The 19,256-nt window shown below is 56.2% G+C and overlaps 8 protein-coding genes across 8 annotated transcripts; 5 read left to right on the top strand and 3 right to left on the bottom strand.

The window, feature by feature from the left end:
* Positions 1-402: 402 nt before the first annotated feature.
* On the top strand, positions 403-2,840 carry ISF_09291 (SPX domain protein; the record flags this gene model as incomplete). The annotated part of the gene is made up of 3 exons (XM_018852894.1): positions 403-1,051; positions 1,110-2,698; positions 2,754-2,840. The coding sequence occupies 3 exons, from the start codon at positions 403-405 to the stop codon at positions 2,838-2,840; spliced, it is 2,325 nt and encodes a 774-aa protein (XP_018699904.1).
* A 1,558-nt stretch (positions 2,841-4,398) lies between these two features.
* Positions 4,399-6,601, top strand: ISF_09290 (hypothetical protein; the record flags this gene model as incomplete). Its single annotated transcript, XM_018852893.1, has 2 exons — positions 4,399-6,458; positions 6,508-6,601. The coding sequence occupies 2 exons, from the start codon at positions 4,399-4,401 to the stop codon at positions 6,599-6,601; spliced, it is 2,154 nt and encodes a 717-aa protein (XP_018699903.1).
* A 910-nt stretch (positions 6,602-7,511) lies between these two features.
* On the bottom strand, positions 7,512-8,652 carry ISF_09289 (Aldo/keto reductase; the record flags this gene model as incomplete). Its single annotated transcript, XM_018852892.1, has 3 exons — positions 7,512-7,548; positions 7,601-8,143; positions 8,210-8,652. The coding sequence occupies 3 exons, from the start codon at positions 8,650-8,652 to the stop codon at positions 7,512-7,514; spliced, it is 1,023 nt and encodes a 340-aa protein (XP_018699902.1).
* Positions 8,653-10,191: 1,539 nt separating this feature from the next.
* On the top strand, positions 10,192-11,936 carry ISF_09288 (laccase Lcc4; the record flags this gene model as incomplete). Its single annotated transcript, XM_018852891.1, has 2 exons — positions 10,192-10,441; positions 10,495-11,936. 2 exons carry the CDS (start codon positions 10,192-10,194, stop codon positions 11,934-11,936), a joined length of 1,692 nt encoding a protein of 563 aa, XP_018699901.1.
* Positions 11,937-12,584: 648 nt separating this feature from the next.
* ISF_09287 (glutamyl-tRNA synthetase) lies at positions 12,585-13,495 on the top strand (the record flags this gene model as incomplete). The annotated part of the gene is made up of 3 exons (XM_018852890.1): positions 12,585-12,884; positions 12,947-13,096; positions 13,151-13,495. The coding sequence occupies 3 exons, from the start codon at positions 12,585-12,587 to the stop codon at positions 13,493-13,495; spliced, it is 795 nt and encodes a 264-aa protein (XP_018699900.1).
* A 178-nt stretch (positions 13,496-13,673) lies between these two features.
* ISF_09286 (Glutamyl/glutaminyl-tRNA synthetase, class Ib) lies at positions 13,674-14,486 on the top strand (the record flags this gene model as incomplete). The annotated part of the gene is made up of 1 exon (XM_018852889.1): positions 13,674-14,486. One exon carries the CDS (start codon positions 13,674-13,676, stop codon positions 14,484-14,486), a length of 813 nt encoding a protein of 270 aa, XP_018699899.1.
* Positions 14,487-16,569: 2,083 nt separating this feature from the next.
* Positions 16,570-16,872, bottom strand: ISF_09285 (hypothetical protein; the record flags this gene model as incomplete). The annotated part of the gene is made up of 1 exon (XM_018852888.1): positions 16,570-16,872. The coding sequence occupies one exon, from the start codon at positions 16,870-16,872 to the stop codon at positions 16,570-16,572; it is 303 nt and encodes a 100-aa protein (XP_018699898.1).
* Positions 16,873-17,722: 850 nt separating this feature from the next.
* ISF_09284 (hypothetical protein) lies at positions 17,723-18,189 on the bottom strand (the record flags this gene model as incomplete). The annotated part of the gene is made up of 2 exons (XM_018852887.1): positions 17,723-17,959; positions 18,016-18,189. 2 exons carry the CDS (start codon positions 18,187-18,189, stop codon positions 17,723-17,725), a joined length of 411 nt encoding a protein of 136 aa, XP_018699897.1.
* Between the last annotated feature and the right edge of the window lie 1,067 nt (positions 18,190-19,256).

Below are 19,256 nucleotides of genomic sequence, written 5' to 3'. Positions count from 1 at the left end.
AGCTGGGATCCCTCTCTTCCTGGACTTTTAACCAACACAAGCTTCGAGGATATCCTCAACGCCTATCCGTATATACAGACCACCTGGTGGGGTTTGCCAGCCTGCGCATTTTTCTTCTCCATCGCTGCTCCGGTAGCCAGGCCCGGGCCAGCTCCTCGATTTTTTCTGCCTCGCCGTGCTCGTCTCAATTCCACTCGCTTTCGTCCCGAGGCCTCCATCAACACTCCCGCTTTCAGGCCGCCGCTCAAGCACCACAAGCTTGACTCCCTCCAGCTACATCATCAACGAGAGCTTCACTCCGAAACGGACCCGACCCTCGCGCCGGCCAGCCGCTCAATTGTCTGACTCAATTGATGAAATTCGCCCCTCGACCTCGCCCTAGCACCGATCAAACCCACCGCCATGCGCTTCGGCAAGACTCTCCGCGAGTCCATCAACGGGCCATGGAAGGACAAGTACATTGACTACAACAAGCTCAAAACCCTCCTCCGCGAGGACAAGTTTGATGACGACAACGAGGTCTGGACTGAGGACGACGAGAACCGCTTCTGCGAGGAAATCTTCAACGTCCAGCTGGAAAAGGTTGCCAAGTTCCAGGAACAACAGGTTTCCCTCCTCAAGGACCGCTCCGACGCAGCCTTTGCCGAGCTGAAGAAGCTCGCGCCGCCCGCACCTGCAGACGGCGCCGAGGCCCCGGCCGTCGACGATGCGGCCAAGGCTAGGTTCAAGGAGCTCGAGACGGAGCTCGACAGCATCATGAACGAGGTCAAGGAGCTCAAGCGCTACAGCTCCATCAACTATACCGGCTTCCTCAAGATCGTCAAGAAGCACGACCGCAAGCGTGGTAACCGCTACAAGGTCCGCCCCATGATGCAGCACAGCCTCGCCCAGCGCCCCTTCAACTCGGAGCAAGGCTACTCGGCCCTCCTCAACAAGCTTTCCATCATGTACTATGCCATCCGCCAACAGCTCGAGCACGACCCTACCCTGCCCATCGACCTCGAGACCCAGGGCGAGACTCTCAATGGCGAGCGCTACACAGCTCATAAATGTAAGTAATGGTGCAATGATCGCTCGGGTCTCTCGTTGCTGACACTCTGGCTCTGCAGTCTGGATTCACCCCGACAACCTCCTCGAGGTCCGCACTCTCATCCTCCGCCATCTCCCCTCTCTCATCTACAGCCAGCAAACGTCCAAGGACTTTGACGGCAGCGAATCTCCCACCGTCACCTCCCTCTACTTCGACAACAAGACGTTCGAGCTCTACAACAAGAAAGTCGATAGCAGCAAGGGCGGCGAGTCGCTTCGTTTGCGTTGGTACGGGCAGCTTAGCACCAAGCCTGACATCTTTGTCGAGCAAAAGGTCGCCGACAGCACTGGCGAGAGCCGCGAGTCCAAGTTCACCATCAAGGACAAGTACGTCACGCCCTTCCTTGCTGGCGAATACAGCATGGAAAAGACGGCGGCCAAGATGGAGCGTCAAGGCCAGTCCGCCGAGGCTGTTGCCGAGTACAAGAAGACGGTCGACAACATCCAAAGCTTCCAGCAGAAGCAGAAGCTGGCGCCGGTCCTGCGCGCCAACTACATGCGTACCGCTTTTCAGAAGCCCGCCGATGACCGCATCCGAATCTCCATCGATACCGACCTCGCCTTCATCCGCGAAGATACCCTTGATGCTGAGCGCCCCTGCCGCAATCCCGACGTCTGGCACCGCACCGACATTGACGACAGCAACATGACGTATCCCTTCCGCAACATCAACCAGAGCGAAGTCTCCAAGTTTCCCTATACTGTCCTGGAGATCAAGCTCCGCGAGGACGCAAACCGCAAGCGCCCCGCTTGGGTAGAGGACTTGCTCGCCTCCCACCTCATCCACGCGGTGCCGCGCTTCTCCAAGTTTGTGCACGGCGTGGCCTCCCTGTTCGAAGACCACGTCAATGCCCTGCCCTTCTGGCTCAGCGACCTGGAGACGGACATCCGCAAGGACCCGCAGCTTGCCTTCGAGGCCGAGGAGCAGCGCCGCGCCCAGCGTGCCGACGATGCCCTGGCCGTCGGCAGCCTCATCGGCACCCTCCCCTCCTCCTACAAGGCAGCCAAGAGCTCGTCTGTCGGCAAGTCATATCTCGCCGACCGCATGGCGGCCGAGTCGCGCGACCAGCGGCGCAGGTCGGTCAACCAGCGCGGCAGCATCGCCGCCCAACCCGAGGAGGAGGGCGAGGGGAGCGGCTCCGGGCAGCAGAACGGCCACGGCAACGGCGGCTACGGCACCCTCTCCTCCGTCCTCCCCGGCCTCTCCCTGTCCAAGTACGCCAAGGCGAAGCGCGCCCAACGCTCGCAGCTCCCCGAGGGCGTGGTCGAGCCCACCGAGTGGATCAAGAACGCAGGCGAGCTCAAGGTCGAGCCCAAGGTGTGGCTGGCCAACGAGCGCACGTTCCTCAAGTGGCAGCACATATGCATCCTGCAGGGTGCGCTGGCGCTGGCGCTGTACACGGCGGCGGGCGAGAACACGACGGCGGCCGCGTTTGGCGTCGTGTATACGGGCATCGCCATCTTTGCCGGCGTGTGGGGGTACATCATGCTGCGCGTGCGGCGAAACATGATTATCGAGCGCAGCGGCAAGGACTTTGACAACATGGTTGGGCCGATCATCATTAGCGTGGCGCTGATGGTGGCTTTGATCACCAACTTTGTGATCCAGGTGCGTCCTCGAGTATTGAAAACATGATGCCGCCCATGACTAACCGTAGCTCTAGTACCGCAAAGCGTTTGACAAGATGCGTCATGACCATCCTGATACAGGCGTACTCGAATATTCTGCCACCAGCGACGAGCTTCGCTAAATGATGCTTGTCCTGCTGTAAGCTTGTACAGTTTTGTGTGTGGACGTCCACCGAACGAGGAGGAAAAGAGGATGTTAGGTTGACGGGAGTTTTTTGTTACTGTTTGCATCTGTCATATAGTGTATAAAGCACCAGCAAGAATTAGTTAATGTATTCTGTCTCTCAACTTGGCGCGAAGGGGTAGAATTGCTAGCAAGGCCAGCGGCGCTAATCAGATGTGAGGTTGCTTGGGCTGTGTTACATGGCCAGGCAGCGAGCAACCGGAGCCAGGCTGTGAGGGGATGGGGTATGAGGGATGCCTGAACTGATCTTTAGGCGCCGTAGATAATTTTTAAAGAAAAAAAAAACGTATCTTTGGAGGCAAGTTTAGTATTTCTTAAAGCTGGCTCCCGACGGGTTGTGGGACAACCATGGTAACCGTGCTGTGTGTTTCCGTGGAGCGGTAGAGGAACAATGGGAGCAGAGAAGTGCAATGGATTACAGCGCCAGTATGATGCAAAATGGGGGTTTCAAAATCACATTCTTGTGGATTATGTAAAAGGTTAGAAACTTGGGTGATGTAATTAAAAGACAAGGCGGCGTCACATAGCATGACCAAACCGCTGACACGACAGCTTGTAGTTGGCGACTGACGGCCACCGAAAAGGTAGGACCGTCTTTGGCTGTGATGCTTACTGGTACAAGAGAATAGCAGGTATTTGATCCCTCTGATTTCCGCCCTCCATCGCTTCCTTTCTCCTCTCTCTCAACATATCCTCCAGTACATATACTAAATAGTTAGTGCATGCATATGCAGCTTACAAACGGCCAACCGACGCACAGTGGGCCAAATCAACCTGCGCGTTCCCAACGGGCCCTTCAGTCAGTCAGTCAGTCAGTGGCGGCCTGGCATAATCATCATAAAACAAGATACAGCACAGCACAGCACAGCACAGCACAGCTCCTCACCTTGACTCCTCTCCTCTTCTCTTTTCAACGAAAACGCCGTCCCTCGCCCCCTTGACGCGCGGGACATCTGGCCTTTTGGGGACGGACGGCCCGGGATCGTGAGACGAGCGATCCCTCCCCCCATCCCCCATTTCCCTCCCATCTCCCATCGCGCCGACCCGCCACCACGAGGCGTTTGCGAGCAATCAAACTGCGCTGCGCGCGCCGCGTCATGATACATAGCTCGACGACAAGCCGCATGCGCCATACAGAGGCTGGTCAAGCTCAAATACAGCACTTGGTCGCTGCCAATACTCTGAAGAAAAAGCTGCGATAGGGCTGCGAGATTCCTTGCGCTTCTATACGTGAGCATTCGCATCTGGTTTATATGGTGTTGTGCACGCGACTGCAAGAATGGACGACACGACAAAGCCGAGTGGATTCTGGGGAGGCCTCTTGAAGCGAGGCGGCAATGCAAAGACCAAGGCAAGCTCACATTTACACTTAACCCCGTTCAGGGCAGAAACACGGACGCTAATACCTTTATTACACTTACTAGCCAAAGAGCGAGCCTCGCAGGAGACGAGCCGCTGGAGCACGGCCGCGCCGTCCCCCACCAGAGACGTCCTCCATGGCTGGCCAGCGCCACGATGAAGCGCGCCCACGCAGAAGGCGCGTCACCCGCTTCAGCGACGACAACGACAGCGACGCCGACGCGGAGGACCCCGGCTGGCAGACCCCCGAGATACCCCTCACCGAGTGGCCACCTGCCGGCATGTCGCCCGACCAGGAGCTGTCGCGCGAGCAGGCCATCGCGCTCATCGCCCGCGGCGCCCCGTCCCACAAGGGCTACCTACGCGCCGTCCCGCACGTCTCCAGCGACTTTTACGCCCTCTACGCCGCGTCCTCGGGCAACGACCGCGGCGCCGCCCGCGAGCTTGAGGTCGGCGCCGAGCCGGCCACGGACCGCGCAAACCTCCACGACGCCATGGTGCAGCTCATGACGCTGCGCATGGCCGGACCCGGCGAGATCAACGCTCCCTGGAGCACCCTCGAGCAGCCTAGCTGCGCCTTTCGTTTCGGAGCCCGGCCCGGTACCATCACGCTCAACCACTGGGCCTCCATGGCCAGCGCGCTCCCGGAGAGCATCGGGCTACGCGACTCGGGTGTCGTCCCGCGGCCCCTCACGCTCGAGGAGGTGTTTGGGCGGCTGCGCGAGCTGCACGCTGACGGGCTCGAGGACCTGGACGAGGGGGCCCTGTCTCGCGCGCTGTACAAGAAGGTCCTGCGCGACCCCATACTGAGCCCGCGGAAGACCCTGGAGAAGCAGATCACGGACCTCATCATGGTGCTGTCGCGGCCGGAGTGGATCGACTTTACGAACCCAAAGAACCAGGTCGTCACGCGCTTCATCTTCAACCCCTACCCCGAGGACCACGACCGGTACCTCGCCTTCTTCCACCAGCTGCTGCTCAGCGTGGAGCTCCACGTGCGCATACACAACAGGCAGCACAGCGACTACGCAAAGGGTAAACTTGTGCAGCAGATCCCTCCCACCATACAATGGAACCTGGCGCTGGCGTGGCGCTGGAGCCACTACGTCCGTGTCAAGAGCTACGGGCCGAGCGTAGACGACATCCAACTACGCTTCAGGCTGCGCAAGCGGCAGGTCCACATGCTCCAGAAGTTCGTCATGACACTCAAGTGGCCGAACCTGCGCGCGACGCTCGAGGCGCTGCGGGAATCGGAGGACGAATTGGCGCGCGACCCCGTCAGCTCCGACGCGTACGCCTTCTTCAGCGGGCTGGTGCTGCCCGGGCCGACCTTTCCCTTCCTCATCATGAACGCGCTCGTCGACACGGACCCGGACGACGCGACCGACGAGCTGGCGCTGCTGTCGCACGTGCATCCCAGCTGCGGCTTCCAGTACCGCGGGAGCAATACGTACTGGACGGCCACGTGCATCGTCGGGCGCGTGCTGGCGCCCACGTGCCGCGAGCTGGCCGGCTGGGTCGGTCCGGCGTGCCCAACCGCGGACCTTGGGCGGTCCCAGATCGCGCGGATCCGCGCGCGCCGGCCGCCGCGCGGCCCCCCGCTACGGCGCGAGGACGTGCAGAGCATGGGCGAACGGTCGGACCCGCTGGGCCCGCCGGCCAAGGTGTACCCGGTCGACGAGTACGAGCTGGTGATGCCGGGGTCGAGTGGTCTCAGCCAGGCGGACACGGCGCGCGTGGAGCTGCTGTCGCTGCGAGAGGTGCCGCCGGTGGACCCGCCGCCACCGCCGGGACCGGGACCGGTGGGGCCGAAGGTGTTTGACGCGACGGTGCAGGTTGCGGTGGACGGCGTGTCGTGGCCGCTGCGGCTGACGTACGACGTGTGGTTCATCAACGCGTGGCCGTGCTCCGAGGCGCCGCACCCACTGTTCTTCGACTACGCCTACCAGCGCGTCTGCGCGGACGAGGTGCTAGGCGTGCGGGACTGGGGCCGCGCGCACGCTGACGGCAGAGGCAGCAGCGCGCGGTCGACGCCGATGCCCACGCTACAGGGCGAGGACGGCGGCATCCAGCAGCGGGACGAGGAGGAGGTGCTGGTGGTGGAGGCGTTTGGTGTGCCGGACCACGAGGTGCTGGTGAGGGCGTGGTGCGCGCACTGGGGGTTGAGTGCGGTGGTGGCCGACGTGAGCAAGACCTGGTGAGTTACGAACCCCTTCCCTTTCGTGAACTATGACTGACTGATGTAGTATGGCTTGTGCAATTCGCGAGTGCTACGCGGCTGCGTTGACGGTGCTGATCTTGGTGGACGACGCGAGCAACGCTGGCCGCAAGGACGACTGATGACGTGAACGAGGACGAGATGACGCGGAAATTGAATGCGACTGCTTTAATGGATGAGATGTGTAACGGGTTCGATGGGTACATGGAGTTTTCGCAGGATTTTGGACTCGAGGGAAGCATTTATACGGCGTTTTATTTTGTTGGTGTCTTTCTTTGCAGCGTCGTTGGCTTTAACAGACTACTTGACGCGCATTGCGGCAAGTCGCTCGTCATCTTTCGTATTCCTCGTGAGCTGCGGAATGCATGCTAGCACTGATAGGCGAGCACAACAGCATGACACCTCAAAGGGGGTGCTGGTGGGTGAAGGACGAGGTGGCGTGAAGGGTTGCTTCGATCAGGGAGAGGTTGTAATCAAGCGTCTCATACGCACATTCCGAGGTGTCAGGAGCGAAGCAAGAGACTCATAAGCCGCGGAATTTCGTCGGTCAGCATGCAAAGCAGGGTGCGCGCGGGGGCTGTGTATATGGCAGCGCTGACCAGTGTGTAAGTGGCATGACTCTTCGAACGACTGCTTGACCAAACAGCTAGATACAGCATTTCGACCATCGCGATGACTGGAGAATGGTCAAGCATGGCAGATATCACTCAGTACCGAAAATTGCATGTCAGAGATTGTGGTCAAGAACACACAGCCTTGACCTGTGGTGTTGACCAGGTTGCAGCGCGCTGACTCATTGCCGACCAGCGAGCCTGATTGTCAAGACAGCAGCATATTGAACATCGTTGAATCATTTCATTTAAATATCTCACTCTGTGTTGTTTCAGCAATTACATTACTTTTGCCCGTGGGCTGCTTCTGCGGCCTGAAACTCGCCGCCAAGCCGGGCGATGCCGCGCAAACAAGGCACGGCTGCCAGCCAACGAAACAGACCCCCAGACGGAATCACGATTCCATCACCCCCCTTTCCATTCACAAAGGCACGGAGTCGCGGAACATGCTACCAAAGCTGGGGAAAACAGTTAGCCATTGTCGCGACATCAATCATCTTCTTGACTCACGCAGCAGGGTACCGGTCGCCCGGCAGCTCCGTCGCCTCGGCGTACTTCCTCAGCTCCGCCACCTCCTCCTCACTCAGCTGCACCTCCAGCGCCTTGACATTCTCTTCCAGGTACCTCACCTTGGACGTCCCCGGGATCGAGATGACGTCCTCGCCCTGCGCCGCCACCCACGCCAGGCACACCTGCGCCGGCGTCGCCCCGTGCCTCGCCCCGATCTCCTCGATCCTGCCCACCAGCGCGGTGATCCTGGGGAAGTTGTCCGCGCTGAACTTGGGCACCGCGGCGCGGAAGTCGCCGGCGGAGAGGAGGTCCGCGTGGGACTTGACGGCGCCGGTGAGCAGGCCCCGCGCGACGGGGCTGTAGGCGACGACGGCGATGCCGAGCTCCCGGCAGGTGGACAGGATGGAGGTCCGGGGCGACTCGATGTCGAGGAAGAGCGGGCTGTACTCGACCTGGTAGGCGGTGATGGGGTGCACGGCGTGGGCGCGGCGGATGGTCGCCGCGGAGCACTCGGACAATCCTAGGTATCGAATCTTGCCCTCCCTGTTCCATCGTCAGCAACTTCAACCTCCTCCCTCACTGCCCTCGCATCCCGGAATTTCCACTCACGCTTTGAGCTCCGCCATGGCCTTGATCGTGTGTTCTATCGGCGTCTTCTCGTCCACCCTGTGGACGTAGTACAAATCAATCACGTCCACCCCCAGCGTCTCTAGGCTCTTCTCGCACGCCTTCTTCACGTACTCCGGGCTCGTGTCCACCACCCGCTCCCCCTCGGCCGTGTGCCGCAGCGCAAACTTGGTCGCCAGGAAGACGTCCCCGCGCTTCTCCGGGTTCTGCCGGAACCAGCCGCCGACGAGCGCCTCGCTGCCGGCGTACACGTCGGCCGTGTCCCAGAAGCGCTCCCCCAGGGCGTGCGCGCGGTCGAGCAGCGCGTGCGCGGCGGCGGCGGAGGTGGCGCCCTGGGCGTACCACCCGGAAAAGGACATGAGGCCGAGGCCGATGGAGGTGACGGGCGGGCCGTCGCGGCCGAGCTGGCGTGTGGGCAGGGACATCTTTATCTGGTGGGGAATGGGAGTTGCAGTTCGTGTATGTTGGTTGGGACGATGTCGGTTGGCCGAGAGAGAAGCGCAGGTTTGGGCCAAGGCGGGCAACCAACCTTCGCTTTATATACTACCATTGCACGCACGCATGCATGGCCATTCACGATTACTTGAACAGAGCGGGGAAACGGAGGCGTCTTTGCTACCCCTCCGCCCCGTCTGCTCGCCTAATGTCATGAACTCTGGACTTTGGCATCATGGCGGATTCTTAAATCCGAGAGGGCAACTCTGTCGTTCCGCCGTCGTCCATGGCGATCTCCCCCACGCTTCCCACGGCGTGCCACCAATGCTGGATCCAACTCCCCGCGGAGGAGAGGGAATCTTGTCTTTCTGTGGATGAATCGAGGGTCTGGGGTGTTGAGCCTCCCCGGCTTATGAATCACCATTCGGGATGGAGATGGTGTTAACCCCGATTGCATCGCCGAGGGCGGACTTTCACTTGACACTGCAACGGACATTTTGACTTGTGCAAAAGCCGCCAAGTCTTTGCACTGTAATATCTTCGGGGATAAGTACACTATTTCCATCCGTTAGTTTACAAAGATATTTTCCAGACTATCAAATGCATCAAGGAACGGCTGTTTTATTCTCCAGAGGAAGCAGCGCTACTTGCGGCGGGTGATGATACCCTAGAGCTTCAATTAGCAACACCACGAATTGATCTCGGGGTATGGCACATTCCCTCTTCTTCTCTTTTTAAAGAGAAATTCCCCGATTTCCAGATTCTATTTACTTTTGCAAGCAAAAGTCAAACAAGCAGAGCTGAACGCCTGGCTTTTCGCGACTGCGCCACGACCAAGCCAACGTGGTGGCGCCGCGAATGCTTTCCCGCTGACTTTAACAAACTGAGGGCAAACGTAAACGCACTTGAGCACAATGAGCATAGGTGACCCTGACAGATCTTGTGCTGCAATCTAATCGAGAGCGCTACTTGGGTTATATCGCTGATCAGAGAATGACGAACTGTTAGCTCAGCTTGGAGGCTAATGGCGTGAGACCAGGCCATGTACCCAGGCGGCTATATCCGTATCAATGCGAACAGCCAGCTCTTGCATCTGCACTTTCTGCATATTGAGATGACTCTTGGTAACACTTGAACTCTTGACAGCAAGAGCTGTTTGCCAAGCTGGAATCCATCTTTCCTTAGGCTATCAACATTTGACTTGCTAGATGTAGCTGGGAATATAAGAGGCTACTTGTTATAGCCTATAGTGAATTTGCATGGCAACATTTGATGGATAAAAAGAACGCTTTGACTCGCACGGACAGCCACACACTACCTACAGTCGCCACTAATTGCTCTATTGGGTAATTTGCTTTGCTTCATGTAATTGTTCGAATGAAGAAAAGATGATGGATTATCAAGATATTTAAATACATGTGTATAGATATATAAGACGTGCAGCTTTACACAATGTTGCCCTTGCTGTGTCTACTGCAAAGACGGACAGAGCTCTATTGTCTTGGCCTGAACTCTTTTTTAGAACCATCATGATCTCTACAGTCTTCACTATTCTGAGTGCTTGGCCTCTACTCACCAGCGGACTGGTCACGTCTTTGACCGAGCGACAATCATCACCGTGTTCCGGCAACACGCCCACAAACCGGTCGTCATGGTGTGATTACTCAATCGACACGGATTACACCCGCGTGGTTCCCAACACTGGTGTCACCCGCGAGTACTGGCTTGACATTGTCGACATCGTCGCCTCACCAGATGGAGTGCCAAGGCCAGCAATGGGTAGGTCCTCTCCGAGCAACTGTCTCGTACCTTTTCATTAACCCTCTTACCAGCTGCGAACGGTACCATTCCCGGCCCGACTCTCTTTGCGGATTGGGGAGATACCGTCGTCGTCCATGTCCGAAACTCGATGCACACCTCCAAGAACGGCACCAGCATACACTTCCACGGCATCCGCCAACTCTTCAACAACCAAAACGACGGCGTCGTCTCCATGACGCAATGTCCCACGCCCGTCAACCACACCGTCACATATACCTGGAGAGCCATGCAATACGGCTCTACCTGGTACCATTCGCACTTTGGCCTGCAGGCGTGGGAGGGCGTCTTTGGCGGCATCGTCATCAACGGGCCAGCCACCGCAAACTACGACGTCGACCTCGGTCCTCTCTTCCTCACCGACTGGGACCATGCCACCGCCTACGAGCGCTCGACCGTCCACAAGTCCTACTTCCTGCCGCCGCTGCTCCAGACCGGCCTCATCAACGGCACCAACACCTACGGCAGCACCGGCCAGCGACTGAACATCCGCTTCGAGGCGGGCAAGACGTACCGCCTGCGGTTGGTGAATGCCGCACTCATCTCCCACTTCAAGTTCATGATCGACAACCACGACATGACCGTCGTCGCGCACGACCTGGTCCCCGTGACGCCGTACACGGTCAAGGTCCTGGACATCACCATGGGCCAGCGGTACGACATCCTGGTCACCGCCAACCAGGCCGCCGCAGCACGGCAGTTCTGGATGCGCTCCGTGCCCCTCGGCCTCTGTGGCGACCCGAATTGGAGACCCAACGACATCCGCGCCGTCGTCCACTACGACGAGACCTGGAAGGACCCGTCCACGCTGGGGTACCCGTACTCCCAGACCTGCGGCGACCTGACCGATAGCGGAAGGCCGCACGTCAAGGAGGACGTGCAGAAGCCGGACGTGCAGGTCTCGGAGACGACGAGTTTCGACAAGGAGGGGGACGGGTACTGGTACTGGACCCTTCGGGGGGCACCGTTGCTGATCGAGTGGCAGGACCCGACCCTCAGCAAGCTCCTCCGCCACGACACCAACTTTCAAAAAAACGACTCCGTGATTGAGCTCCCGCAAGCCAACAAAACCTTTAACCTCGTCATCCAGAACCCGCTGTTCGTCGCGCACCCGATCCACCTGCACGGGCACGACTTCTTCGTCCTCGGGCAGGGCGTCGGGCCGTTCCTCCCCGGCGCCTCCCGGCTGACCACCGCCAACCCGCCCCGGCGCGACACGGCGCTGCTGCCGGGCTCGGGTTACCTGGTGCTCGGCTTCGTGACGGACAACCCGGGCGTGTGGCTGATGCACTGCCACATCGGGTACCACGTGGAGATGGGCTTCGCGCTGCAGTTCGTGGAGCGGGCGGCGGAGATTCCGGGCATCGTGGACGGGGATGCGTTGGAGGAGGGCTGTGCGGCCTGGACGCAGTTCCAGCGGGAGAATGGCATCGTGCAGGATGATTCGGGGGTCTGAGAGCTCAGCTGCTAGGGTTGGAAGGGCGTCCGGGTGGGTTAGGTGAGAAACTTGAAACTTTAAAGCAGTTCATTTATGAAGTTGTGACTTGTCACTGGCGACGGTTAAATGCACAGCGCCATGGCCTCGTGCGTGCTCTGCATACGGCAATAAGCTGAAGTGGAGGCACGATGGTAAAAATAAAGTCGGAGAAAAATAAAATGATACCTAACTAATGCTCGCTAGCTATCACTAAAAGCTACCCAATAATCTACTGATTTATAGCTTGTCTAGAGGGGAGTAGGTGTGATGTTTTATAGAGTAAAAGGGAGTCACTAGATCCTCAAGTTTACGCTGACTCCTCACCGTGATGCGTCAAACGCGAGCGCAGCACCAGAGGCAGATAGGACATTGAATAACTGAGACTACCTAAGTAGGATTTAAGTGTCAAGGCAGGGTCGTATAGGCTTCTCGGAAACTTTACCTAATAAATCGCACTCTTCACTTTTGTTCAGGGCACGATGGCTGCAAAGGAAACAAAGAAAATACCCCGCTCGCCACAACTACAACTTCACACAAAACAAACGGCTGCAACGATTCAAGACAAAATGGCCGATTTCCGACCCGGGCTCACCTCTTCCGATTTCAAATCTCTCGAGGCCGCCCTCCATGACTTTGACCGATATCTTACTCTACGAACCTTTGTCGACGGCTATGACTTGTCCCGCCGCGGACCAGACCCTATGGGCTACTCTTTGGTCCAACAAAGTCGCTCGCGGCCTGATTCGAGAGTCTTCGTTCCCCAACGTGTCTCGATGGTTTACCCATCTAGAAGGAACCTTTCCCGAGATCCAGCAAGAGAATCAAATCCTGCCCAAGCCCACCAAAGCCTCGGCCACTAAATCCGGCTCTCGGTACAACATGAAGCTGCAGGATGCAGAGCATGGAGTCGTCACAAGCGGAGTCTTCGTGAGTCTACGCGATGCAAGAGCATCTAACAAGCACTGCTAACTTGCACACTGTTTCAATAGTGGATATCTACCCATCGGCCATGCGAAAGCAGCGTTTTGAACGATTACTTTGCACATGATGCCCTTTCCGGCTCGCTGATCTTGCGCTTCGACGACACCAACCCCAAAAAAGAGAAAAAAGAGTACGAAGAGTCCATCGTTGAGGATCTTGTCGCTCTGGGAATCTCACCTCAGAGGACCACATACACTAGCGACTACTTTTAGGAGCTTTACGAGTTGTGTCGGCACCTGATTTCTTCTGGCAACCTGGGCCAGCGCTCTCGCTTGCCTTACCAGCGCAGAGACAGACTGGTGAGCGAGAGCCTGGCCATCTTTGAAGAGATGAAGGCCGGAAGCGACTTCGGCAAGAAGCACCGCATCCGGGCACGTATCGCCCACGATAACAGCAACGGTTCCCTTCGTGACCCCATCATATACCGGTTCCCCAGCTGGAAGGCTGACAAGACACCCCAGCCACACCATCGGACAGGCTGGGACTGGCAGATCTATCCCACCTACGACTTTGCCTGCCCTTGGTTGACTCCATCGAGGGTGTCACTCATGCTCTAAGGACGACGGAGTATGCCGACCGTAATGATCAATACTACTGGTTCCAGGAAGCGCTGAATATGCGTCGTGTTCACCTTTGGGATTTTGCCAGGATCAGCTTCATCCGAACATTTCTCTCCAAGAGAAAGCTGCTCCAGGTTGTCGACTCTGGCAAGGTGAGCGATGGGACGACCCGCGAATGCCGACCTTTCGAGGCATCCTCCGCCGTGGCCTCACCGTGGACGCCCTGCGCCAATTCATGCTCGAGCAAGGCCCGAGTCGAAATGTCGTCCTCATGGACTGGACAATTTTGTGGGCAATGAACAAGAAATTGATCGACCCGATTGCGCCTAGACACACCGCTGTTATATCGAGCAAGGCGGCGCTGGCCACAATCAACGGCGGTCCCGACGCACCGCGACACGACTCGCGCCCCAAGCATCCCAAGAACCCGGCCATCGGAACCAAGACAGTGACCTTTGCATCCACCATCTACATCGACCAGGCCGACGCCGCATCCTTCCACCTCGACGATGAGATCACCCTCATGGGCTGGGGCAACACCATCGAGCGGCACCTGACCAAATCCTCCGACGGTGCCGTCACCAACCTGCAATGCGAGCTGCACCTCGACGGCTACGTCTCCACGACGGACAAGAAGATGCACTGGCTTGCAGCGCAAGGCGGTGACCTCGGAAAGGCGGAGCTTTGGGAGTTTGATCATCTTTTACTCAAAGACAAGCTTGAGGAAGACAGACGTGCTAGGGCTAGAGAAGTATCTCAATCCGACCACCGCCAGGATGGAGCAGGCCCATGGTGGACGTGGATTGCAAGAAGCTGGTGGAGGGATCGATCATTCAACTGGAGAGGAAGGGATACTATCGCGTGGATAAAGGGACCGGCTGTGGACCAGAGGGTCGAATGGTTCTATTCAAAATCCCGACTGGTGGGAAGGCCTAGCTCGTTACAGGGACAATGTTTAGAGTCAAGGGAATATGGCGTCCAGGTGTAGGTAGTCCTCTGAGTTTGGGCCACCTGCATGGCATCTCGCTACAACACAGCCAGCCATGCATCCACAGTGCTCGGCTCGGCCGCCATACAGGCCAGAGCACAGGCCTTCTGTCCGCAGCCTTGTCTGCACTGTGTTAGAGGAGCGTACGCAACAGGAACAAGAGTCTGCATCGCGATCAAAAATGATAGACTCGACAGCCCTCGAATAATGAGACGACATCTGCCAAAAAATAAAAAACATACAACAGCCGGTGTTCGCTGGTCGTCACCGACCCAACTACTAATCTGCCGATTAATAGCTTGTCTATGGGGGAGCAGACGGGACCCCGAATTCTCTGTTATCTATGGTCGTATGTACCAGACCAACAGCAGTTCTAACTTATATTGTTCACATCCCCACCCAACAGCACTCACGCATTTGCAGTACACTACTACATGAATTCCAATAGCAAACAAAGTTGTTTTAGTACAAAAAGAACCTGTCACATGTTTAAACAAAGGCAAACGGGACTAAATTATCACAGTTTCTTTTCTTCGTTCAAAAATTCGCCGAGTGATTCGCCATGTTCCAACTCGGTCCCTGGAGCGCTGCGACACTGAACTCCAAAGTAAAGGCACTTTTTCTTCGCTGAAGATCTTGTATGCCAACGATACATATAGAATCAGTGCATGAGCAGCCTCCGATCACTCTTGCCTGTTAAACCTTGCCGTGCAGCCTGGAAGGGAGACACTGCGCTGCCATGAAGCAGTCAAATCTCATAAACTGCGCTGTTGCCACCAAGCGACATGCACCCACACGCACACGCAAACGCAGACGAAAGCAAGAAAAAAAAACAAAAGCAAAACAATCGATTTTAGTAACGACTAATTTTATAAGTACAGGCGTTTGTATTTCATTGTCATTTGGAAAGGGTGGCAGTTATCTTCCCCGTCTTTCTTATCCTCTCTGTCTTTCCTATGTGTCTTATTTTTCTTGTCCTTTTATCTCTCTTATTTTTCTTATCCTTTATGCCTTCTATGTTTTTCATGTTTTTCTTATCCTTCTTGTCTGTCTTATATGTTTTATCTGTCTCAGCCTTACTCTTATAGTCGTCTTCGCCGTCAGAATCCCACAAGTCTGTGAAGGCTTCTGGCCGATAGATGGGACCGTCAACGTCACTGGCCGGCCCGAGAAAGTTTCACCCTGGCCCCCCGGCCAGACACAAAAGACGTGAGGCGGGCCAACGAAGCTCTAGCATCCGCAACATATACTCTGCCTGCCATCTTTCAGGAAACCTAACTCGGCAGACGTGTCCATCTTCCATTCGCTGCAAGTCATTCGGGGGTTGTCTGCCCGGGACATGCACCGTTTCAAAGAGGCGCCCCTGGTTGATGCTAAATATTTCCGAGTCAGAAGGCATCTGAAGGCAGTCGGCCTCTGAGAGCTGCGGTGGAACGGGAGAGTCAGGATACACGGCATTGTCCAGCAACCAGTGGAAGGTAACAGTGGCAAAATAGGCAACTTTGCCGGAATTGCGTCGCTCAGCATCAACATAGCGGGGTCTGAAGCCAACAAGGCCATAATTATCCCACATTCGGTGTAAATACGGAGTCAGGGTAATGACGTTCCAGGAAACGTCCGACCTGCCAAGAGAGCCCACGATCTGTTTGACTTCCTGTGTAAACGACGCCCCTAATAGTCGCTCCGCAATGTCAAGGGCGGGAGGCTTCGTAGCCGATGCCGGCCTGGGTTGAGGTGAGGGAGAGTGGCACTATATGGACCCGATCGCAGGCCAGTGCTCTGTGTGTCACGACGCACTCCTCACAGTCGCGCTTCTCAACATCCTATATTATCATCAGCCTCATTATCTTGGGTCGATGCTTTTGTCTTGGAAAGCCTAATGCCTGACAGGAAAAAGGGCTTTCAAGGCGGCTGTTCATGACTTACGAGTCCAAGTTTGCGTCTCGCATGTGTGTCAGCCAGGTATACAGGCCAAGAGCACGCCGCCGCACTGGCAGGAAGCTTGTACGTGGAAGGGATGCGTCCTGAGGTAACTAATCAAGGCGTGAGTCAAACTTTCCTTTTTGTAGCTTGCAGGTGCAACTCAAGATCGCACGTGAGACAGGGCTGAATAGTACGTACAAAGAGTGCCAAAGAGCTCGGCGGCGTCACCGTACTCGCGAGCTGCTTCAGGATCTCCAAATCCTCTTTTGAGGAAATAGAATAATGCCAGATGCCAACGTGTGAATCTCCAATCTTTGACATCATACAGAGTTCTGATCTGTTGAACAGCAGGAGTCTTCTCATCTAAGGTCATATAGTGAGGAATGGCAAGCTCCTCGACGTACGCGGCCTTCGAGTACGGCCTGTCAGCAACCACGGATGAGCTACCTTCTCCCTCAGACATGATTTCTGTGGGAAGTCGAGATGCAAATAATATGGACCTTTGTCTGGGTTTGCTGCAGCTGTTCAACTTGAGTTGAACTTGTGTGGGTGAAGATCAAGCGAAGTTTTTGGGCAACACCTCAGATGATGTGCAGCCACTGAACTTGCACCTCGCATTTTAAGTTTTGCATTCAGCTTTCTTTTGATTCTTGTTTTGTTTAAAGCAGCGGTCTTAAATTTTCGGCAGCAGTTCTGTGCCAGATTCTAAGTTTGGTGAATGCATTGCCCTGAAACTAAGGTTACGCGCCGCCTGCATCACGAAGCACCCAACGACGCGTGGGGGGGGGATCTTGAGTAGTTGGGAAAGTCGAGTTTCTGACAAAAGTTATTCCTGTACCTTGCGTATTAGTGCATGGGATTGAAAACAGGTAAACCCCCTTCAAAGGCTGCCAAACATACCTGTACGCACGGTTGAAGCTACCCGGCCAGCCCATTGCTAAGAGGTGATACGGATCTAAAGTCTTCAAGTGTGTTCACTGTCATCCATATTGATTTGTTCAAATGATCGGTATGGGACTCGAACCCATCTTCACGAATGAAGCCGCCTGGCCGACCTGGGGTGGCCTCATAACTTTGGCTGGATGGCCGTAACCTGGGCGGATACCTGTAACATGAGTGGGTTCTCGTAACATGAGCGGATGCTCATCACATGGCCGGATGCCCGTAACATGAGCGGATGCTCGTAACATGAGCGAATGCTTGTAACAGAAATGGGCTCATAACTTTGGCCGGATGGCCGTAACAAGAAACGAGATGGGGTTGCCCCCAGTCATCTTACCATATCATCCCCTCATATCTCTCCCACTCACCATTTAAAGAATTTCGTCCTCACTCCACGGCCACGAGTTCTCGTCGACAGTGGTAGAGGCGACGGGAGGCGCAGCAGCAGCGGCGGCGGCGGCAGCAGGAACACCGGCAGCGGCAAAGCCAGCACCAGAGCCTGAAGGGCGTCGATCAGGAGGAGGAGGAGGAGGAGGAGGCGGAGGAGGCGGAGGAGGAGCAGAGCCGGCGGCAGTGTTACCCACTGCCAGGTTGCGTGTCCACGTCGACTTTGGATTTTGGTCAGTGATGTGCTTGGGGCGATCTAGTCAGGGACTCAACTCACGCGTCTCCTTGGAGCAGTGTCGACCACGACGATCTGACGACCACGCAACGTCCAGGCACGGAGCCTCGTCTGAGCGCGGAGAAACGGCTCACGATGGTCGAGGCCGACCTCGACCCTGCCACGGTGCAGGCGCTGGTAGGTGCGGGGATCGGCAGCCTGCCAGAAGAAGTGCATGACCGGGGCTCGCAGATCACCGGGCTCGGTCAGTCTCTCACGGCAGGCTTGCTTAAAGTCTGTGTATGGGATCCTAAAGTTTATGTTTTTGATCACCAGCAGCCGGTTCTTTCGACGGAAGTGGGCCGTGTCCTGCTCAAGCTAGGCGTCAGAGACGAAGTGTGTCGACATTTTTCTTGAGCGTATAGTGTTTGTTAGTCTAAGAGGGCTGACAAGTAAGAAGAATAACATACCTCGTTATTTGGTAGTGGTGGTGGTTGTTGTTGTTTGCTGTTGTTGTTGCTGTTGTTGCAGTTTGTGGCAGTTGATGTTGTTGATGATTTCTTAATGTTGGTAGTGATTACTTTGGCCTCGAAAAAGGTGATCACGTGTTCGCCTGCATAGGGCTTTTGGGGTTACTTCAGGTTTTATCCATGTTCACATATTGCCCTCGAAGCTGTTTGCCTGCCGGCGCCCCAATGAGGCTATTGGAAGAGGAACACGTCAGAGGCCACTAGCACGTTGCAGTCACTCACTCACCTCACAATCAAGAAAGATCAGCTCAGATGCTCGCAACGGTTTCCTAATTCGTTATAGTCCTATTCACATTCGCTATTATTACGCGCGAGGTAAAGAAGAAGTGAAAAACCCGCAAAATTGAAGAAAGTGTCACCAAATCCTGACTGATTCTCCCCAGCAGTTGTCTATTTCGGAGAGATTCCTGTGGAGACAACGGGTACCTGCGTTGCAGGCCAAGTTTGATGGGGCTCGGAGGTACAGATCGTCAACAAGATGGAACCTTACCCGATTGGACGCCATTTTCCACTGTCTTACCAGCAATTGCCCACTTGGGAAACAGCTTATTCATGACACCAATAACGGTAATTGTATTCACTACTATGCAGGATTGCACAAACCATCTACAGCGCACATACAAGGTCGACATACGCTACATTAAGCCGGGCGGAGAGTCGAACGACTACGTGCGGCTTGCGGCCAACACGGTCCATTACATCCACAAGAACGAAGGTCCCGGTGATATTCTCGTCTTCGCAACAGGCCAGGCAGACATTACAGAAATCGCTGAT

The sequence above is a fragment of the Cordyceps fumosorosea genome (assembly GCF_001636725.1).
Source record: "Cordyceps fumosorosea ARSEF 2679 chromosome Unknown scaffold_45, whole genome shotgun sequence".
Classification (NCBI taxonomy): domain Eukaryota; kingdom Fungi; phylum Ascomycota; class Sordariomycetes; order Hypocreales; family Cordycipitaceae; genus Cordyceps; species Cordyceps fumosorosea.
This window is presented reverse-complemented; position numbering and strand designations above follow the sequence as displayed.